Raw genomic sequence first — 17,412 nt, 5'->3', positions numbered from 1 at the left:
CATTAGAGCAGACCTTCACACCGAACTACCACCACCACCACCACCGACAGGATAAACTTTTAAAGGGTTTTTGATATGCTTATGAATTTCATTAGAAAGTCAGAACAAAGTTCAGTCCCTCCTAAGAGATCATGTGTTGCTTGAAGAATCTGGGAGGTGGACCAGACCCCACTTGTAACCTACCCGTAAGATTTCCCTGCAGATGTACGCGATCCACTCCTCTTTCAACGTGTTACCTTTCGTGTTCTTGATGAGGTCGGTGACAGAGCCAGCACCACAAAATTCCATCACCAACTGGCAAAGGAAGCAAACAAACCATTATTTTAATGATGCTTCACAGATTCTATTAAGTTGGGGTAAGAAAGCACAAGTAATCGGCTAGTTTGGAATGCCATTCCTGCAAAGAAAAAGTAATCATAAAACAACGTATAAAACACAAGCTTTTACCTTCATTTACTCCCAAAATGATAGAGAGGAAAGACTATTTTTAAATTTTTCAACCTGTAAGTTATAGTTGGAAGTTGAGGAAACTCTCCATATTCTAAGTTATTTTTTGTTGTTGTTGTTTTGTTTCTGAGACAGAGTTTTACTCTGTTGCCAGGCTGGAGTGCAGTGGTGCAATCTTGGCTCACTGCGACCTCTGCCTCCTAGGTACAAGCGATTCTCTTGCCTGAGCCTCCCGAGTAGCTGGGACTACAGGGGCCCACCACATCCAGCTAAGTTTTGTATTTTTAGTAGAGACAGTGTTTCACCATGTTGGCCAGGATAGTCTTGATCTCTTGGCCTTGTGATCCGCCCACCTTGGCCTCCCAAAGTGCTGGGATTAGAGGTGTGAGCCACTGCACCCAGCCTCTAAGTATTTTTTTAAAAATGGGAGTAGGTAGGTGGCTCAGACAAAATTAATAATCTCTCTGTTTTTACTCAGCAGTCAAATTTTCACATAAATTAGGTTTATTCCCCTATCAGAAAGAACTATGGTTCTCTAGGTGTCCCAGCCTAGGGTTACAGAAGTGCACACTGTTTATGTTATTGGTTTGTAAGTGGCACTGTAAGCTGTCAGTGTGGGGACTATCTGTTTTTAATTAACTTCAGTGAATGTTCCCAGGAGGTTGGACACATCAAATAAATTCAATAAACAATAAACTCTAATTTAGCACCTTTCATCCAAAAGCTCCAAGCACTCTATAAATATAAACTCATTACAGTACTTAGCAACTTATAAAATAGGCAGAAAATAAACATCGCCCTTACTTAATGGGATGTAGACCATATGAAAAAAAAAAGAGTCATCTGTGTGCTTTTACATGCATTTTTCTAGGCTTAGAAAAACACATCCATTTCCAGACTTTCACCTTTAAAAATATCTTCAACAAAAGTCACCTTATTAGGTACTTACATTTTTTTTATGATTATATAAAAAGAATTCATAATAACTAGCAATCAATTCCTGACTTGGTAATAGAGACCGAACTAAATGGATCCTCAATAAAATCACATTGATGGCTTTGGCTTTGTCCAAATCTACATTCCTGATATCAACACTATGTTTCCGTGTCCTAAAAGATACTTCACCAGGCTGCAAAATCTTCAGGCAGAAATTATTTTTTTCTTTTTCTCTGTATACCTAATAGAAACCCAATACAATTTCATGAAATGAGTTTCATGAATAAGTTTCCAAAGCCTGTTCTGACTTGTCTTCTTATGATTCCACAAAGGCTAGGGAAACCTTTCCACCTTCTCCAAGAAGCCAGGGAAGTTGCAAGACCTATAAGTGTTCATAAGGGAATTTGGGAAGTTCCACAAGTAGACTACATTCCAACCAGATAAAACTTGGTAAATTACCATATGCAATAGCCCAGAAACTACCAAAGACCACAACATCATGTCAAAAGGATTCAATTTGAAGAGACTCCAAGTGGCGAAAGATGGGATAATTTGAGCATTGATAAGAGTAATAGCTGTAATGTGAAGAAACGTTTTAAAAGTTCTTAACTAAATGCCTGAATAGAGACACCCCTCTCCAAAGAATATGACTGGCACTGTTAGAAGAAAATAATGAACCAACTTATTTTGAGAGCTGACAAATAAAAGGAAAGACTAAAGAGTTTATACTGCCTTTTTAATATAAATCTTACCACTGGGTAGTTGAATAATAAAAGAGGGAAAGTTTCTCTTCATAAAAAGTAGGTATTCTATATAATAAATGAAGAAAACATGGTAGAATTAGAATGCCACTATTGTGAGCCTCTTAATAAGCTAGCAGACTCAGACAGTGATCATCAATGACTGTTAACATTTTTAAAAAGTAAATATAATTTGCCTCTTGATAAAAGAACACACATTACCTAGGAAGTAGTATTGCCAAAAATAAAAACAAAAATCTGAATCTGATCAAGCTTAGCTCCAACCACTGATTTACAGGAAATTCAGAGGACTGAGGAACATGTAACCTCCTGGGGATACATTCAACAAAATCTAGACCAGGATATTAGTCAAGACAAAGAGTTCTTTCAATACATAGATGGCAAGGGAGGAAAAAAAGAGATGGAAAGAAAACCTATAGATTTAAAAACACTTAAAAAGATATACCAACAAATTGCAATGGGTGCACCTTATTTAGACATTAGTTTTTTCAAAAAAGAGATGTTAAAATTTTTGAGATAATTACAGTTCTGAATACAGAGTTAGATATTTGAGGATACTCAAGAAATCTGGTTAATATTTTTAAAGTATAATAATAGTACTGTGGTTTTATAAAAAAAAGTTCTTATCTTTTAGAGAAAAATGCTGAAATACTTGTGGATAAAATTATATGACAGTTTCTTCTATAAATAATGCTGAGACAACTGGATATCCACATGCAAAAAGTGATGTTAAATCTTTACCTCATATCCTATACAAAAATATTAACTCAAAATGGATCAAAGACCTAAATGTAAGAGCTAACCCTATAAAACTTTACGGAGAAACTATAGGGGTAACTTCCTTTGACCTTAGATTTAGCAATGGCTCCTGAGATATGACAACAAATCTACGAGCACCAAAATAAAAAAATAGAAAAAAATAATTTTATCAAAATTATAAACATTTGTCAATGAAAGGATAGTATCAAGAGAGTGGGATTATCCCCACAGAATGGGAAAGTATTTGCAAATCATATATCTGATAAAGGTCTACTATCCAGAATATATAAAGAACTCTTACCACTCAATAACAAAAAGACAAGCAACCCAATTTAAAAATGGGCAAAGGACTTGAATAGACATTCCTCCAAAGAAGATATACAAACGGCTAACAATGACATGAAGAGGCACTTGATGTCATTGGTCATTAGGAAAATACAAACCAAAACCACAATGAGATACCACTTTACATCCACTAGGATGGATATTAACATAACGAGGGGGAAAAAAAGGCCGAAAATCGCAAGTATTTGTGAGGATGTGGAGAAATTGGAACCTCTCTACACTGCTAATGGGAATGTAAAAGGTGCAGTCACTGTGGTGAACAGTTAATGGGTTCCTCAATAAGTTATACACAGAATTGGTACAAGACTCAACAATTCCACTTCTAGATGTATACTCAAAAGAATTGAAAACAGGTGTTCAAACAAAAACTTGTACATGAATGTTCAAAGTAGCACTATTCACAGTAGACAAACAGCAGAAATAACCAAAATGTCCATCAACAGAAGAAGAGATAAACAAAATGTGGGATATCCATACAACAAAATATTCAGCCATAGAAAGGAATGAAATACTGATGCACGATATGTGGATGAATCATGAAAACACTATGCTAAGTAAAAGAGAAGCCCGACAAAAAAAGGCCGTGTATTGCATGATTCCATTTATATGAAATATCCAAAATAGGCAATCCATAGAGACGGAAGTAGACTAGTGTATGCCAGGGATAGTGGGTAGGGAGTAACAGGAGTGACTATTTAATGGGTACACAGTCTCCTTTTGGGGTGATGAAAATGTTCTGGCACTAGACAGTCATGATGGTTGCATAACATTGTGATTATACTTAATAGCAATGAGTTATACATTCTAAAGTAGTTAAAATTTAGGGAAATTGTATGTTTATGTTACCAGAATTTTAAAACATGATATAAGTTTTGTTTCAAAATAACTAGAGGGGGCAAAGTAGATGGGCATGTAGATGGGCATGTGGATGGGGTGGAATTGGCCACTGGTTGAAGGCTGTTGGGGCTGGTTTTGGGCACATAGATGTTCACGACACTGTTCTGCCTTTTTTGGTGTATTTTTAGGAATCTCCACAATACAAAGTTAAAGTCCCATATGTAGCAAATCGGGGTTCAATGCCAGCAGGATGGACCAAAGAAACATCTTTTGGTAGCAGGAAATGAACATTTTCCCGAGTGAGCAAAACATGTTTGTGTCCCTTCTCTAAGTCTCATTTTGAAAAGCACATTGACCAGGCCTCCTGTGAATACATCCATTGCTCCTGTATCAGCTAGAGAAAATGTCCCACCACTGAGCTCTATTAGGCCATGTAATTATAGCTCCCAAGGAAAGCGATGGAAGCCCAGCGACTTGAGTCTTTCAAAATTTGATTGGACAAAATACTTTCAAATATTCAGTAGGAAACAATCCTACTCTAGCCAGGCACTACTGTCAGTGATTTCTATAATTTCCTTTTTCATTCAGCTCCAGCTGAAGGCAGCTAAATTCTTTTCATCTCACTATGGAACAAAATGATTGTTAAACTATATAATGGGATTTTTAAAAAAAGAAAGAAAAAAACCTAGCACTTGTTAGCAATCAGTTCCTAGAGCCACACAGCAAAGCTGATAATTACTGCCACCACACAGCAGGGACCCTCCCTCTCCATAAGTAACCTCATCACATTAATAAACAGAAACATAGCTCAACATGCCAAGCTCAGCAGTGATAAGTCAATAACTTCACATCTCACAAGAAATAATGGGTCGTTAACATTTTTCCCAAAAGAAAGTTCTCAAAGAGTTTATATTGGGATAATAATACTTGCTAACATTTACTGAGAATTCACCATGTGCCAGGCACTGGGTGAAGTGATTTACAAATGCTTTGTTCATTCTCCTTCACCTAACTTCCTTTTTCTGTGTTTAAAAATACAGCTCAGTTATGGTCTGTACCTTATCCATAGTCTACACTCATACTCACTCATGAGCAGGATGAAAGGATGGATATTGCTCTCTCAATTATTAGTTATGTGTCCTTGGGTATGTTCCCTAACCATCCTGGGCTTCACAGTGTCTCTCTCCCCACTACTACCACTATGATAAAATACAAAATAAAAGCATCAACCTCACAGCTTTGATGTGAACATTAATTGTGTTTATGGATATAAAGCTCCTATCAGCCAAAAAAATCTCAAAATGTTTTTATGATGTTTCTATTCTTTGGTCTATTTTGCATTTATAAAAATGCAAAAAGAAAGTTCCTGACATGTAAGATAGCATCAATACCTCCCTTACGTCCACTTCGCTTGGAGGGTGAAGAGATAGGGCTGAAAGATGTTTGTAAAAGGCACTGGGCACATTTTTCTAAAACCTCTATTAATAAAAGGGCACCAGCGACACTTGTCTCTTTTTTTTTTTTTTTGAGACAGTCTCACTCTGTTACCAGGCACCAGGCTGGAGTGCAGTGACACAATCTCGGCTCACTGCAACCTCCGCCTCCCAGGTTCAAGCAATTCTTCTGCCTCAGCCTCCCAAGTAGCTGGGACTACAGGCGCACACCACCACACCTAGCTAATTTTTGTATTTTTAGTAGAGACAGGGTTTCATCATGTTGGCCAGGATGGTCTAGATCTCTTGACCTCGTGATCCGCCGGCCTCAGCCTCCCAAAGTGCTGGGATTACAGACTTGTCTCTTTTTCAAGTTTGTACCACACAGCAAGAAGACATGATGGTGCATTCCAGGGCAATGGATCTTTTTCTTTGGAAGACAGTGGTGATGGGGGTGGGGGAATTTAAAAGGAATCTTATATTTGAAATTTTAACGCAACACCGCCTAAATAAATAACTGGGTCAGAAACTGAAATAAACATGCATACCACTAGAGAAGAAAGAAGGAATGTCAAGTTCAAGGTGTTTGGGGGCAGGATAGGAACTAGGCCTCGCCCTGGAGAAGGTGTCCAAAAAAAGCATAGTATGAAGGAACCAATTTATCGGAGAAAGGAATTGCTTGGATTATTTAGACATGGGTAGCTATTTTGTCTGAATAACAAAGGTTGGTTTTTAAAAACCAGAGTTCTGACACTTCATAATTCGCATGGTTAATTGTCAGCTGTTTTTGTCATTTGTCACACTTCTGATAAGCAGGATGTTTTCTCTTAGAGGTTGGTGGGGGGGTTACTTAGTATGCCTTCCTGTGCTTCTCCCCTCTCCAGGACAATATTTAAATAAAGAGTCTTCAGCCTTGGCTGATCCCAGAAGACATTTCAGAATACTGAGTCAGCACTGAGGTTGTCTCTTCACAAGAGACAGGGGGCCTTCAGCATGGAATCACCAGATGTGATCCGTGTCTAAACTTCCCTTTCTCGCCCTAATAACCTCTAAAAGAATTTAAAAAGATTTATTCTCAAAGGCAGTCAAGTGTTTGGATGATTCCTGGGGCCCCTAAAGTATTCACTCACTTGCTAGTTTATTGGTTTTTAAGTTCCTATAATGAGAAACGAAGTCTTAGGATGGTATTTTAAAACTGCAGATACTTACTCAGAATACCAAGAATTCCTTGACAGGAACTAATTCCTCCTAAATGTCACTAGTCAGTCACCCACAAAAATAAATGACTACTAACAGATCCCTTCTGTTTTATAGTAAAAGGAGGGGTTGGAGGCAGGGGGCAGGAAGAGGAGCAAGCAGGAAGATAAAGGTCTTTCTAAAGTGAGAAGAGTTTGCACCAGTTTAAAGGGCACCCTAAGAAAATAATAGGAAAGAGAAACTTCCAAGAACACAATTCTGCAAAGATTTAACCCGGAAACATCAATGAGGCAGAGAGTATTTTCATCATGTGTGGCTGAAAATAACCACAGATCTCATCTGCATGATTTATGATGGTGTAAACAAAGTCCAAACTCAGTTACTTTGGTACAGAAGGCTGCTTTATTTGCAAAAGGTAGTTGAAGTCTCAAAATATAAAATGTGTGCAGAGAAATACAAAATACAAAAATTTGTAGGTATACATATGAATACATGTATCATTTTCATCAACTAAAGTAAAGCCAAGCTTGGGAACTTCATATTTGAAAAAGCAACTTCAATGGCCTTTTACATTCATTTTAAAACTAGCATGTACAGTATGTGAAAAAAAACTCTTGGTTTCTGAATTATATTTTTAGACTGGGAAAGAAAATGCTTAAAACTGTAAATTTTAAGACTTCCAAAGATAAAAAGATGAGTTCCAAGGATGGGAAGTATCCTAGACTTTATAATAAAGCTCTGGATAGAGAACAACTCTATGCCTTGAAAATGACAAGGACAGTTTGAATATACTGAGCCAACGAGTATCTTTAGCAACAAGAAGCCTGCCCAAAGGACAGGCCCACTACAAATGCTCAAGTTGCCTATGTCTAAACAGACGGAAAACCCAGAGTCAGCATGATAGCATTCAAGGAAATGTTAAGGACATTAGCTGCGTCTTGTATTTGGTGTCTGGACTCAAATTCCACAGTATGCATGCAAAATCTTCTGTAGATTTTTTTTTTTTTTTTTGGGTAGGACTAAGTCACTACATGTCAATTTTGTCCAAAGACCCAATCATAGAAGCTAACTTTAAGGTTGAAGAAATTTGCAACTCTGCATGTCAGAATGTTATACCCAAATAGAAGAATGTGTGGTGAGGAATGGTGACCCAGTTTCTAGACAGGTTGAAGACAGGAAAAGAGAAGAAATTGCTAGCTTTAGAGCATTTAGGACTAATCATCTTGATTGCTGAGGATTTTGAGAAACACAACATAAAATAGGATCATAAACTTTGGCTCAAAATTTATCTGTAAAAAGGAATCAGAAGGGTTGTATGGACCATTAGCAAAATAACTTTGGGTATATATAAAGTCTTCCTTTTGCTTAGATGAAAGGAAGTTTAAACAAAGTTCAAATGAAATTTTTGGGACAAAAGAAGATATCAATTTCATATTCTTATCAAAGAATCACCCATTAATTCATAAAATGGCTCTATTAAAGTTCAACTCAAACCATTTGCAACGTATTAAGTTCCGTGTAACTTCAGATCTATGTTTGTATCTGTGTAACTTATCTTGTGTCTCCATAGGTCTTGCAATGTGGCAGCTCTGAAGCTGGGAGACTGTTTACAATAATTTCTCTCACCATGTTAGGCATATATATGGTATACGCCAAACTCAAATTCAATCTGCCAAATTCAACTTTTGAAAATTTCTGCTCACAAATAACAAAACTAAATAACTTCTCCAGAAAAGGGACCTAGACTCTGTATTTGAAGGCAAGGAGTTTTTACTTATAAAAGTAACAAACACTAATCAAAACAAGTTTTAAAAGCCTCATTTCTGATACACAGCACTAACAAAAGATAAATAGTCATTCAAAAGATTCAGCCATGAGTGGTTAATTTCTTTTTCACACAAGGGTGGTTAAATTTTTGAGGGCATTATCTGCAGTACCTAACATTTAAACGTTAAGACAATGAAACTGAAGTGGGGATGATTTTTACCAAGCCAAGACGCTATAGCAATGTAAATCCAAAATACAGCAGAATTAGGTTTAGGAGTTGTGGCCAACATCAGTGCAGATTCTGAAAAGGATGTTTCATGGGTAGTTAATGGGTGTGTTTCTTAGTTCATCTCAGCATCTCACTCTGAGATGATCTTACACGGGGCTGGGCAAGTCACGTGAATACATGAAATTGAGTACGTATGGAAGACAACAGGGGATGTTAGGGCCTCGCCCTCTAAACAGCTGGTAGACTGCTCTAACATATTGCTGCTATTTGAAATTTCAGGCCCAATATTTCTAGATCATTTGATTTTTTAAAACTTTTCAAGGAATCCAGACTTTTCTGTGAAACTGTTCGATTTTTCTAATGTTGGCATAATTAAACCACCACTACCTTATGTGAACCAAACTCAACATATTTATTGTGGCAGCATTTAGCCTCCAGGCTGACAGTTTGCCAGCTAAGAACTAGTCCAACATTAAGGTAGGACCCAAATGCCAGAGACACTGGCTTTACCGAGGCTCGATTCTGGGTCTCCAGATTCCCAGGCTGTTCGGATTTTTGTGCTTAAAACGCACACAGCATAATTTCTTAACTCTTGGCTCTGCAAGTATATGGTGTTAAAGCCTGATGAATAGCTAACTGAGCGATTACAGGGCAAAAATCTGTTATCTTACTGGACCATCCTACATATCAGAAGACGATAACAAATTTATTTCCTGTTACAAGATATTTTAGTCCTGTATTATGGTGGTATCAAAAAAGACAACAAAATATGTGTGAGTTCACATTCTAATTTTTGAGAAATTAGTCCATTTAATTAACAGTACTTCTCACTCTCTCCCGGTGTCTGAAAGGCATGCAGCAAAACGGAGAGCCTCTCATCACCAATAGGCAGCAGAATGAGATGTTGTGTGTCAGAGCTTGCCTTGTTTCCGAGAGATCGGAATCTTTATTGAAAGGGCTCTCTTTTTTGATATCCGGATCAGACCTTGAGCAGTTGATAAAGGAGAATTGCTTGGCCATTATCAGAAGTAGTTGTATTTCCACAAAGAGCTAGTGCTAAACAAGAGTTTATCTACAACAAGACTGATAGGATTTGAACACATTATAATTCAATCAGACACCTGAAACAGCATATATACTGGCTAGTGGGATATATGCAAACCTGCCCTCAGGCCACAGCAAAGTAAATATCTGGCGAATATTTCATGCAGTATGAATACAGGGAATAAATGTTAGAAAGTGCTGCTTTTTGTTTCTTTAGGCCATGCCTCTATATAATTCATAATATTTTTATATAAACGTAATCCTAACAAAATACCATTAGTATAAAGAATCAACTGTCTATGACTCTTGCAATTATTTGATAAAACACTCCCAAAGTGCCTAACGCACTTTTCAAAATGTACTTCTTAGAGTGTACGGCAATCTTATTAGTAGCTAACAGGTCTTACTATCCTCTTTGAATATTGGATAAATAGAGGAATACAAATTAAAGGTGAAGTCAAACTAAATTTATTTAAACATAAAGCTTCAGTCCTATTTAGAACATCAACTTCTGATACAGAACTATTTTTCATGAACAAAGGAGAAGAGTGTAGTTGTAGGGTTTAAGGGCTTGATTCTTAAATCGGACAGCTTGGGGTTAGCTAACATACTGGCTTCATCACAGACTTGCTATAAGACCTTGGACAAACTTCTGAACTCTCTGAGCCTAGTTTCCTTCATCTGCAGAGTAGGGATAATACTTAATTTGCAGAATGGCTGCAAAGATCTAATAAGATAATATGACAAGGTAAACAAATATAGTACTTGGCACATGATAAGCAGGTGATATTACCTACCACTGTTCTTATTAACACAGAATGCCCCAAATTTAGTGAGTCAGAAGCCTTGGAATAAGTATGTACTGTTATTCTATGACCGTGTTTCCACCAATATTGTAATCTGATATTAATTTCCTATTATGTTTCTGTCTTTCCTTTTCCTAGTTCTTTCTTGATTTGTCATCACATAAAAGAAGAGCAACCAGGAAAAGAAATGACGCTCTTGCCCTCATGAGGTCTTCCATAGCTTTTATCTTCAACGTCAGTAACAAAGAAGTTGCTGGACAATTGCTACAGGGGATGGTCAGAGCAGCCCTCTGCATAGACACAAGTCTGACAAGTGCTAGGCCCTTTGTCTTTAACACCTGGCAGAATATAGGGGCTGTAACTTCCACATTTTGTCAGCTGCAGTTAACTGCATTTAATTGAAGTGGAGTAAGCTGGCAAAATTCCTCCCCACGCGGTCCAGTTTGGAACTGCTCACTACTTGTAGATCCCCCTTTATCAAGTTCAGGAAGGGGATTCACTTACTGAAACAGTTTCCTAACTCCTCTCCTGTTTCTCTCCTTGACCCAGCTGATCTATTCTCAACCCACTGAAGTAACCCCTTCAGTATGTGGGTCAGATCCCATTCCCCTCACTCCACCTTCAAAATCCTGCATGGCTCTCCCACTTAATGCACAGTAAAAGCCGAGGTCTTTCCAATGGCCTGCAAAGCCCTGCATGATCTGGCTCCAGGTTGCAGCCCGCTAACTTCTCAGAAACACAGCAAGGGAGCTCTCTGGATTATTTTTGTGAGGGCACTAATCCCATTTATAACGGCTCCATCTTCATCACCTGATCACCTCCTAAAGGCACCACCTCCCAATACCGTCACACTGAGGGTTAGGATTTCAATATATGAATTTTGAGGCACACAAATGTTTAGTCCATAATGCAACCCTTACCTGCATTCCCCACTAATACTCTAGCAGGCACTTACCAGCTTCCAGCATCCTCTATAATTGTCTTATTTATTATGTTTATTGTTTGTAGTCTACAGCAAGAATGTAAGCTGCATTAAAATAAGGACTTTGATAAATTTTGTTCAATGTTATATTCTGAGTGCTTGGAAGAGTGCCTTGTGCCTAGCTAGTGCTTGATATATATACATATATGTGTATATATATCATGTATATATATAAGTATACATACACATATATAGATGAATGAATGACTATATGAAAATATACATGTTCTCATATATATATATATGTATATATATGGAAGAATGAATTAATGACTGTGGAATAAAAAAATGAACACAAACACATCAGGCTCTTGCTTCCCAGCGACAACAGCCATCTCCATGACAAGAGCAATTGGCCAGGGTGAGAACTACTGGGAAGCGACTCATTTCCAGAGTACAGTACCTCCCATTATCACCATTCAGATGCCAACAGGCTGCTGCTTTCTCCAAGTACCTACCTGAAAATGAACCAAAGATTTTGCTCATTTAAAAAAAAAACTTCCAGGGGGCTTTTACGGAACTTCCGACCAAGCTGAAGTGTTATGTTTTAGGATGCCTGCATTCTGGTCCTGCATCATCCACTAATTAGTTTTGAGGCCCTGGGAAAGTCAATTAACTTCACTAGGACCCAGCAAAGTCTAAGATGACTAATTCTCCTTCCAGCTTAAAACATCTCAGGATCTGGAAAAAGGTAAAAATGAGTCAAGCCCTGCTCGACCACCCCTCTCCTTCCCTCAACCATTGATTTGTAAATAAACACCCCAATTTTAATAATTCAACTTAACATGAAAACCAACTATCCTATCTGGCCTATGTCACAAAATGAATGAAATTAATACTTAGGTGTGGCTCATCTAGAAATAGCTGTCCTAACTCAGGTGATAAGCTGAGAGGTGGTTCTAAAGCTATATTAATGCTTTATTTTAATTTAGGACCATAGTCCTGACAAAAGAAAAAACCTTTCTCCAGACAATTTTAAAATAGCTATCATTCCTTGTATTATGAATAATGCTGCAATAAACACAGGAGCTCAGATGCCTCTTTGAGATACTGATTTTATTTCCTTTGGATATATACCCAGAAGTGGGATTTCTGGATAAGGTAGTTCTATTTCCAATTTTTTCAGAAACATCTGTAGTATTTTCCATACGGCTGTACCAACTTACATTTCCACCAACAGTATACAAGGGTCCCCTTCTCTCTACATCCTCACCAACAATATACAATTTCTTTTCCTTTAAAAAAATTTTTTTAAAAATTTTTTGGTAGAGATGAGGTCTCACTATGTTGCCCATGCTGGTCTCGGATTCTTGGGCTCAAGCAATCCTCCCAGCTTTGGTCTCTCAAAGTACTGGGATAATAGACATAAACCACCATGCCCGGCCAATACACAATTTTTATTTGTTGACTATATCTTAATAGAACTGGGAGAAAAAAGTCAGGATAGTGGTTTTCCTTGGGGTGGCAGTGATTGAGAGGGAGCACAAGGGGGACTTCCCAGGTTGCTGATAATAAACTGGGGGATAACAAGTATCATTCTCTATGTGTCATCTGCTGCAGCTTCTGGCAATTCAGGGTCATTGCTAAAATGCTAAATTGTTGGCAATGTAGAAGTCCTTTGGAAACACCAAGACAACTTAACTCATGCCACCTCGTCATATCCTGTTGAATCTTCAGGGCTTAGGGAAACAACTCTCAAAAGTACCTGCTGCAACCAGGTTTTGTTCTAACAATATAATTTTCATTCAAAAACCAATGATTTTGTCAGCATCATATTACCCAGTACCTTCCAAATGCTGCAGAGGGAGGCAAAAGACACAATCCTTGCCCTCAGAGAGTGGATGGTGTTTATAAGGATCAAGGACAGCCCAGTGGTAGCAATAACAAAAGCAGCAGCAGAAAGGGTTCAGATGCTGAGCTTAAGAGAAATTTCAAGCCAGGTTCAGCGGCTTGCATCTATAATCCCAACACTTTGGGAGGCCAGGAGTTTGAGATCAGCCTGGGCAAGACAGTGAGACAAAAAATAAATAAATTAGCTAGGCATAGTGGCATGCACCTGTTGTCTGAGCTACTCAGAAGGTTGAGGCGGCAGGATCGCTTGAGCTCCAGTAATTAAGGCTACAGTGAGTTATGACTGTGCCACTGCACTCCAGCCTGGAGGACAGAGCAAGACCCTGTCTCTAAAAGAAAATGTATTAAAAAGAAAGATTAGGGGAAAAAAAGCAGGTATAAAAGAAACATGTTTTTTAAAATTACTAAAATTACTACCTCAAAATAAATATTTTCAACACAATTAGTATGCATTATTTCAGATATTCCCACCATGTAACTACGTGTATATTTTTCCACAAAAATAAAAACATACAGTATTTAGTTATAACCTCTTCGAAAGGTTTTAAAAAGTCCTTCTATAATTGCTTTTTTTGTTGCTGTTTTTTGTTTTTGTTTTTTGAGACAGAGTCTTGCTCTGTCACACAGGCTGGAGTGCAGTGATGTGATCTCGGCTCACTGTACCCTCTACCTCCTGAGTTCAAGCAATTCTCCTGCCTCAGCCTCTGGAGTAGATGGAATTACAGGCACCCACCACCATGCCTGGCTAATTTTTTTTGTATTTTTAGTAGACAGTGGTTTCACCACGTTGGTCAGGCTGGTCTCAAACTCTTGACCTCAAGTGATCCACCCACCTCGGCCTCCCAAAGTGTTGGGATTACAGGCGTGAGCCACCATGTCCAGCCCCTACTACAATTGTTAATGCTTATCCATTTATAAATGTAGAGCTACATCATTTTAATAGTCTGAAGTGTCCCTTAAGTGACTCCCTATTGGTTAACTTCTACATACATCTTTATGTAGTTACCTAAATAAGTGACCTTATTGAGGAGACATTCCTGCCTGTGGAAATACTGAGTCAAAAGTAAGAGGCTTGCTTTGGAAGACTGTGTGTGTGTGAGTGTGTGTGTGTGTGTGCGCGCACACACGTGCGCATGCCAATTGCCCTTGAGTTAAGTTGAACCAGTGTTCATTCCATGAGCAGTGGATATGAGTGTCCATTTTGGACATCATCATTAAAAAAAAAATCTTTGCCACTCTACCAGGCAAGAAATGGTATCTACTGTTTTCTTGTGGATTTATACTGTTAGTAAGAATAACCTTTTAAAAATATCTTTATTGGTAATTGATATTTCTTACTTTTTCGGTTGTAACCTTTTCCTTAACTCAATCTTCCTATTAGTAATTTCATGTTTTTCCTATTGATTTATAAAAATGCTTCCTCTCTAAAGGTTATGAAATATCTTTGCACATTATATATAAATGAATATTTTTACACAGTTATTTGCATTTTTACTTTTTTTGTTAAGACATTTAAAAAAATGTATATAGCCAAGTTCATCAAAATTCTATTTTATATCAAAATTCTATTTTATGATATATTCTTTTGTTGTCATATATCTCTCTTTAGGATTATATAGTCATATTTATTTTCTCTCACTACTTTTATATATTTAATCTTCATATTTACATGTATTATACATTTAGAGGCCACAATTAAAACCTTACTGTAACTTTTTCAGAATCACATAAACTATATAAAATGTGTTTACCCTCAAATAATTTTTCTTTTACATTTAGAGACAAGTCTTATGGAGAAAAAAAATCCCAACAGTTCTTTTCATTTCCAAAGATTGAGTATTCATATTAAATGACACGAAAATCTTGTTAGTTTTATAAGCTAACAATGTTATATCCTTTTTGGTCACTGATTGCATGACTGCATTCGGTGTCTATATTCTGTCTTCTCCACTGGATTGGAAATGTCTGATGCATTGAAAGAGTTACTTCTACCCAACACTGAGTACTTTGGGAATTCTCCATGAAATAGCTATTACTAGATCTACACAGTTCAGCACAGTACTTGGCATATAGTAGGCTCTTGCCAATGCGGTAAAATTGTTTTGTTAGGCACATACAAAACCTCTGGAAAATGAGCAAGATGGTAAGTGGTTAAAAAGGTATTTTTAGAAGCGTTAATATAACAACAACAGGTGGGATGAACAGAAATTGAGAGGAAGAGGGGAAGGAGGGACAGAAGGATGGAGGGTAGAGGGAAGGAGAAAGCATGAAAGAGAAGTAGATCAAGTAGGAGGCCATTGTAAAGTCCAGGCTTCCTCTGAATGGGCCTGTACTAGGGAAGTGATTATAAAATTGGTAAGGGGAGGCCAAACCAACACAGCATTATAATCTTGCTGAAGGACTAAGTGAATAAAAGTTCCAAGGACAGAAACCAGCAAGGTGAGAAAAAGGCAATCTGGACTAGGCAGAGCAGCGACAGGGTTTGGTATCAAACACAGTAAACTCATTGGTGGGACAGCCAATGAGAACTGCCTCTTTGACTGTCAAAGATAAAGGACTGGGGCACATAGCTACATGGACTGGGGAAACATGAAAGGAGAACAGCCTTTGCAGAGTCCCTGCTTGGTACCAGACACTGTATTAGAGATTCTACTTACAGAGATCAAGTTTATGTTTCAGAGTCACCCACACGTTAGTGATAGACAAGGAATCTCACAGAGCTTGGTTAGATCCTAGCTCCATCACTGATAGCTACGTTGACGTTGTAACAGTTTACTCAGTTTTCTCTAAACCTTAGTTTCATCATTCAAGAAATTAGGAAAATAATAATACCTAACTCAAAGAAGCAAAATAAATGATACAGTTCACAAAATGTAAATAGCATGTTGCCTAAAATAAAAACACAATAAAATTGTGTTTATTTTACAATTTTATTATGTTTTATTTTTGTCAATTAGTGGGAAAAAGAAAACAAAACAGAGAACTTAACAATTGGCTTTGGGGATGATCCAGATCAAGGTATAGAAGGAATATTTAGAGATACTGAAAAGACAGATATTTAATGAAATGGGAGAAAGTCCTGAAAACACTATGTTATGGACACTATGGTGGCTAAGGGTTAAAGAAGGAGTTAATCAAATTTAGTCCTGAGGATAGAAAAATGAATCATTTGGCCCTGTTTGTTCTTCATGTATATAAAGCCAGTATAGACAGCACTACATACCCAAAGTTGGTCATCCATGCCTGGTGGGTTCTTTTTGATAAAAGCACCATAGTATGTAGCAATATTCCGGTGATGAGAATATTTCTTCAACATGTTAATTTCTTGTTTGATTTCTTCCTCTTCATCCTGTATGAGAACAATATAAAAATTCTGTCATGAAAATCCATTGTTGTTTGTAAGATTCTGTTCTTCAACACAATCTAAATTCTTTAAGTTTTTTCTTCCTTGGTAAACAAATGAGTATAATTATTACGTATGAATGCAAAGAACAATTCTAAAAGATAACACATCGACTGTCCAAGAGAGTCTTCTGTTTGCACAACAAACAGGCATAGCACAATCCATTGGAAAACAAAACAAAAACGCCCCAAACAACCCCTCATCTCTTCACCTAGAAGAGATCGCTGTAGAAAGACTGAGATAAAATTCACTGTAGGCCTCTGGGAACTACATTCATCAGGTGTGTATTACTGATTCTATCTGGTATAAGAAAGATTGAGGAAAGTGAAAAATATTAAAACCATGGGCTCTCAGAATTCAATTTTATTAGGTTCATTTTCTTTGAAGCCTCCTTTCATTGAAGTACCTGACTGAAGATGATGAAAGTCAGATGGGAAAGGGGCAAAGGTAAGTTCTCTAGATCTAAGGAAGTTCACAAAGCAGGAGTACCCACCTCACCTTCAGGAAACTCAACGCAGAAAGAAAGGGGGCAATGTGGTGGTGCTGAGGATGTAAAAAGAGACAACTCTCTTACAGAATTAGTTTCTTAATATTCAGGTTTCATTCATTGTAAAT

General features: G+C 37.5%; 1 protein-coding gene across 5 annotated transcripts in view; it reads right to left on the bottom strand.

Annotated features, from left to right (window-relative positions):
- TNIK (TRAF2 and NCK interacting kinase) overlaps nt 1–17,412 on the bottom strand; it is a 413,784-nt gene that overhangs the window by 132,770 nt on the left and 263,602 nt on the right. For all 5 annotated transcript variants that reach the window (XM_064378648.1, XM_064378646.1, XM_064378644.1 and 2 more), the window contains exons 4-5: nt 16,618–16,743; nt 184–294 (exon numbers count right to left, since the gene is read on the bottom strand). In XM_064378648.1, the coding sequence (XP_064234718.1) occupies nt 184–294; nt 16,618–16,743 (237 nt within the window). The remainder of the gene's footprint in view (nt 1–183; nt 295–16,617; nt 16,744–17,412) is intronic.

The sequence above is a fragment of the Aotus nancymaae genome, unplaced genomic scaffold (genome assembly GCF_030222135.1).
Source record: "Aotus nancymaae isolate 86718 unplaced genomic scaffold, 86718_ANA_hifiasm-v0.15.2.pri h1tg000019l, whole genome shotgun sequence".
Lineage (NCBI taxonomy): Eukaryota > Metazoa > Chordata > Mammalia > Primates > Aotidae > Aotus > Aotus nancymaae.
Note: the sequence above shows the minus strand (reverse complement) of the source record. Positions and strands in the feature narration are given on the sequence as shown.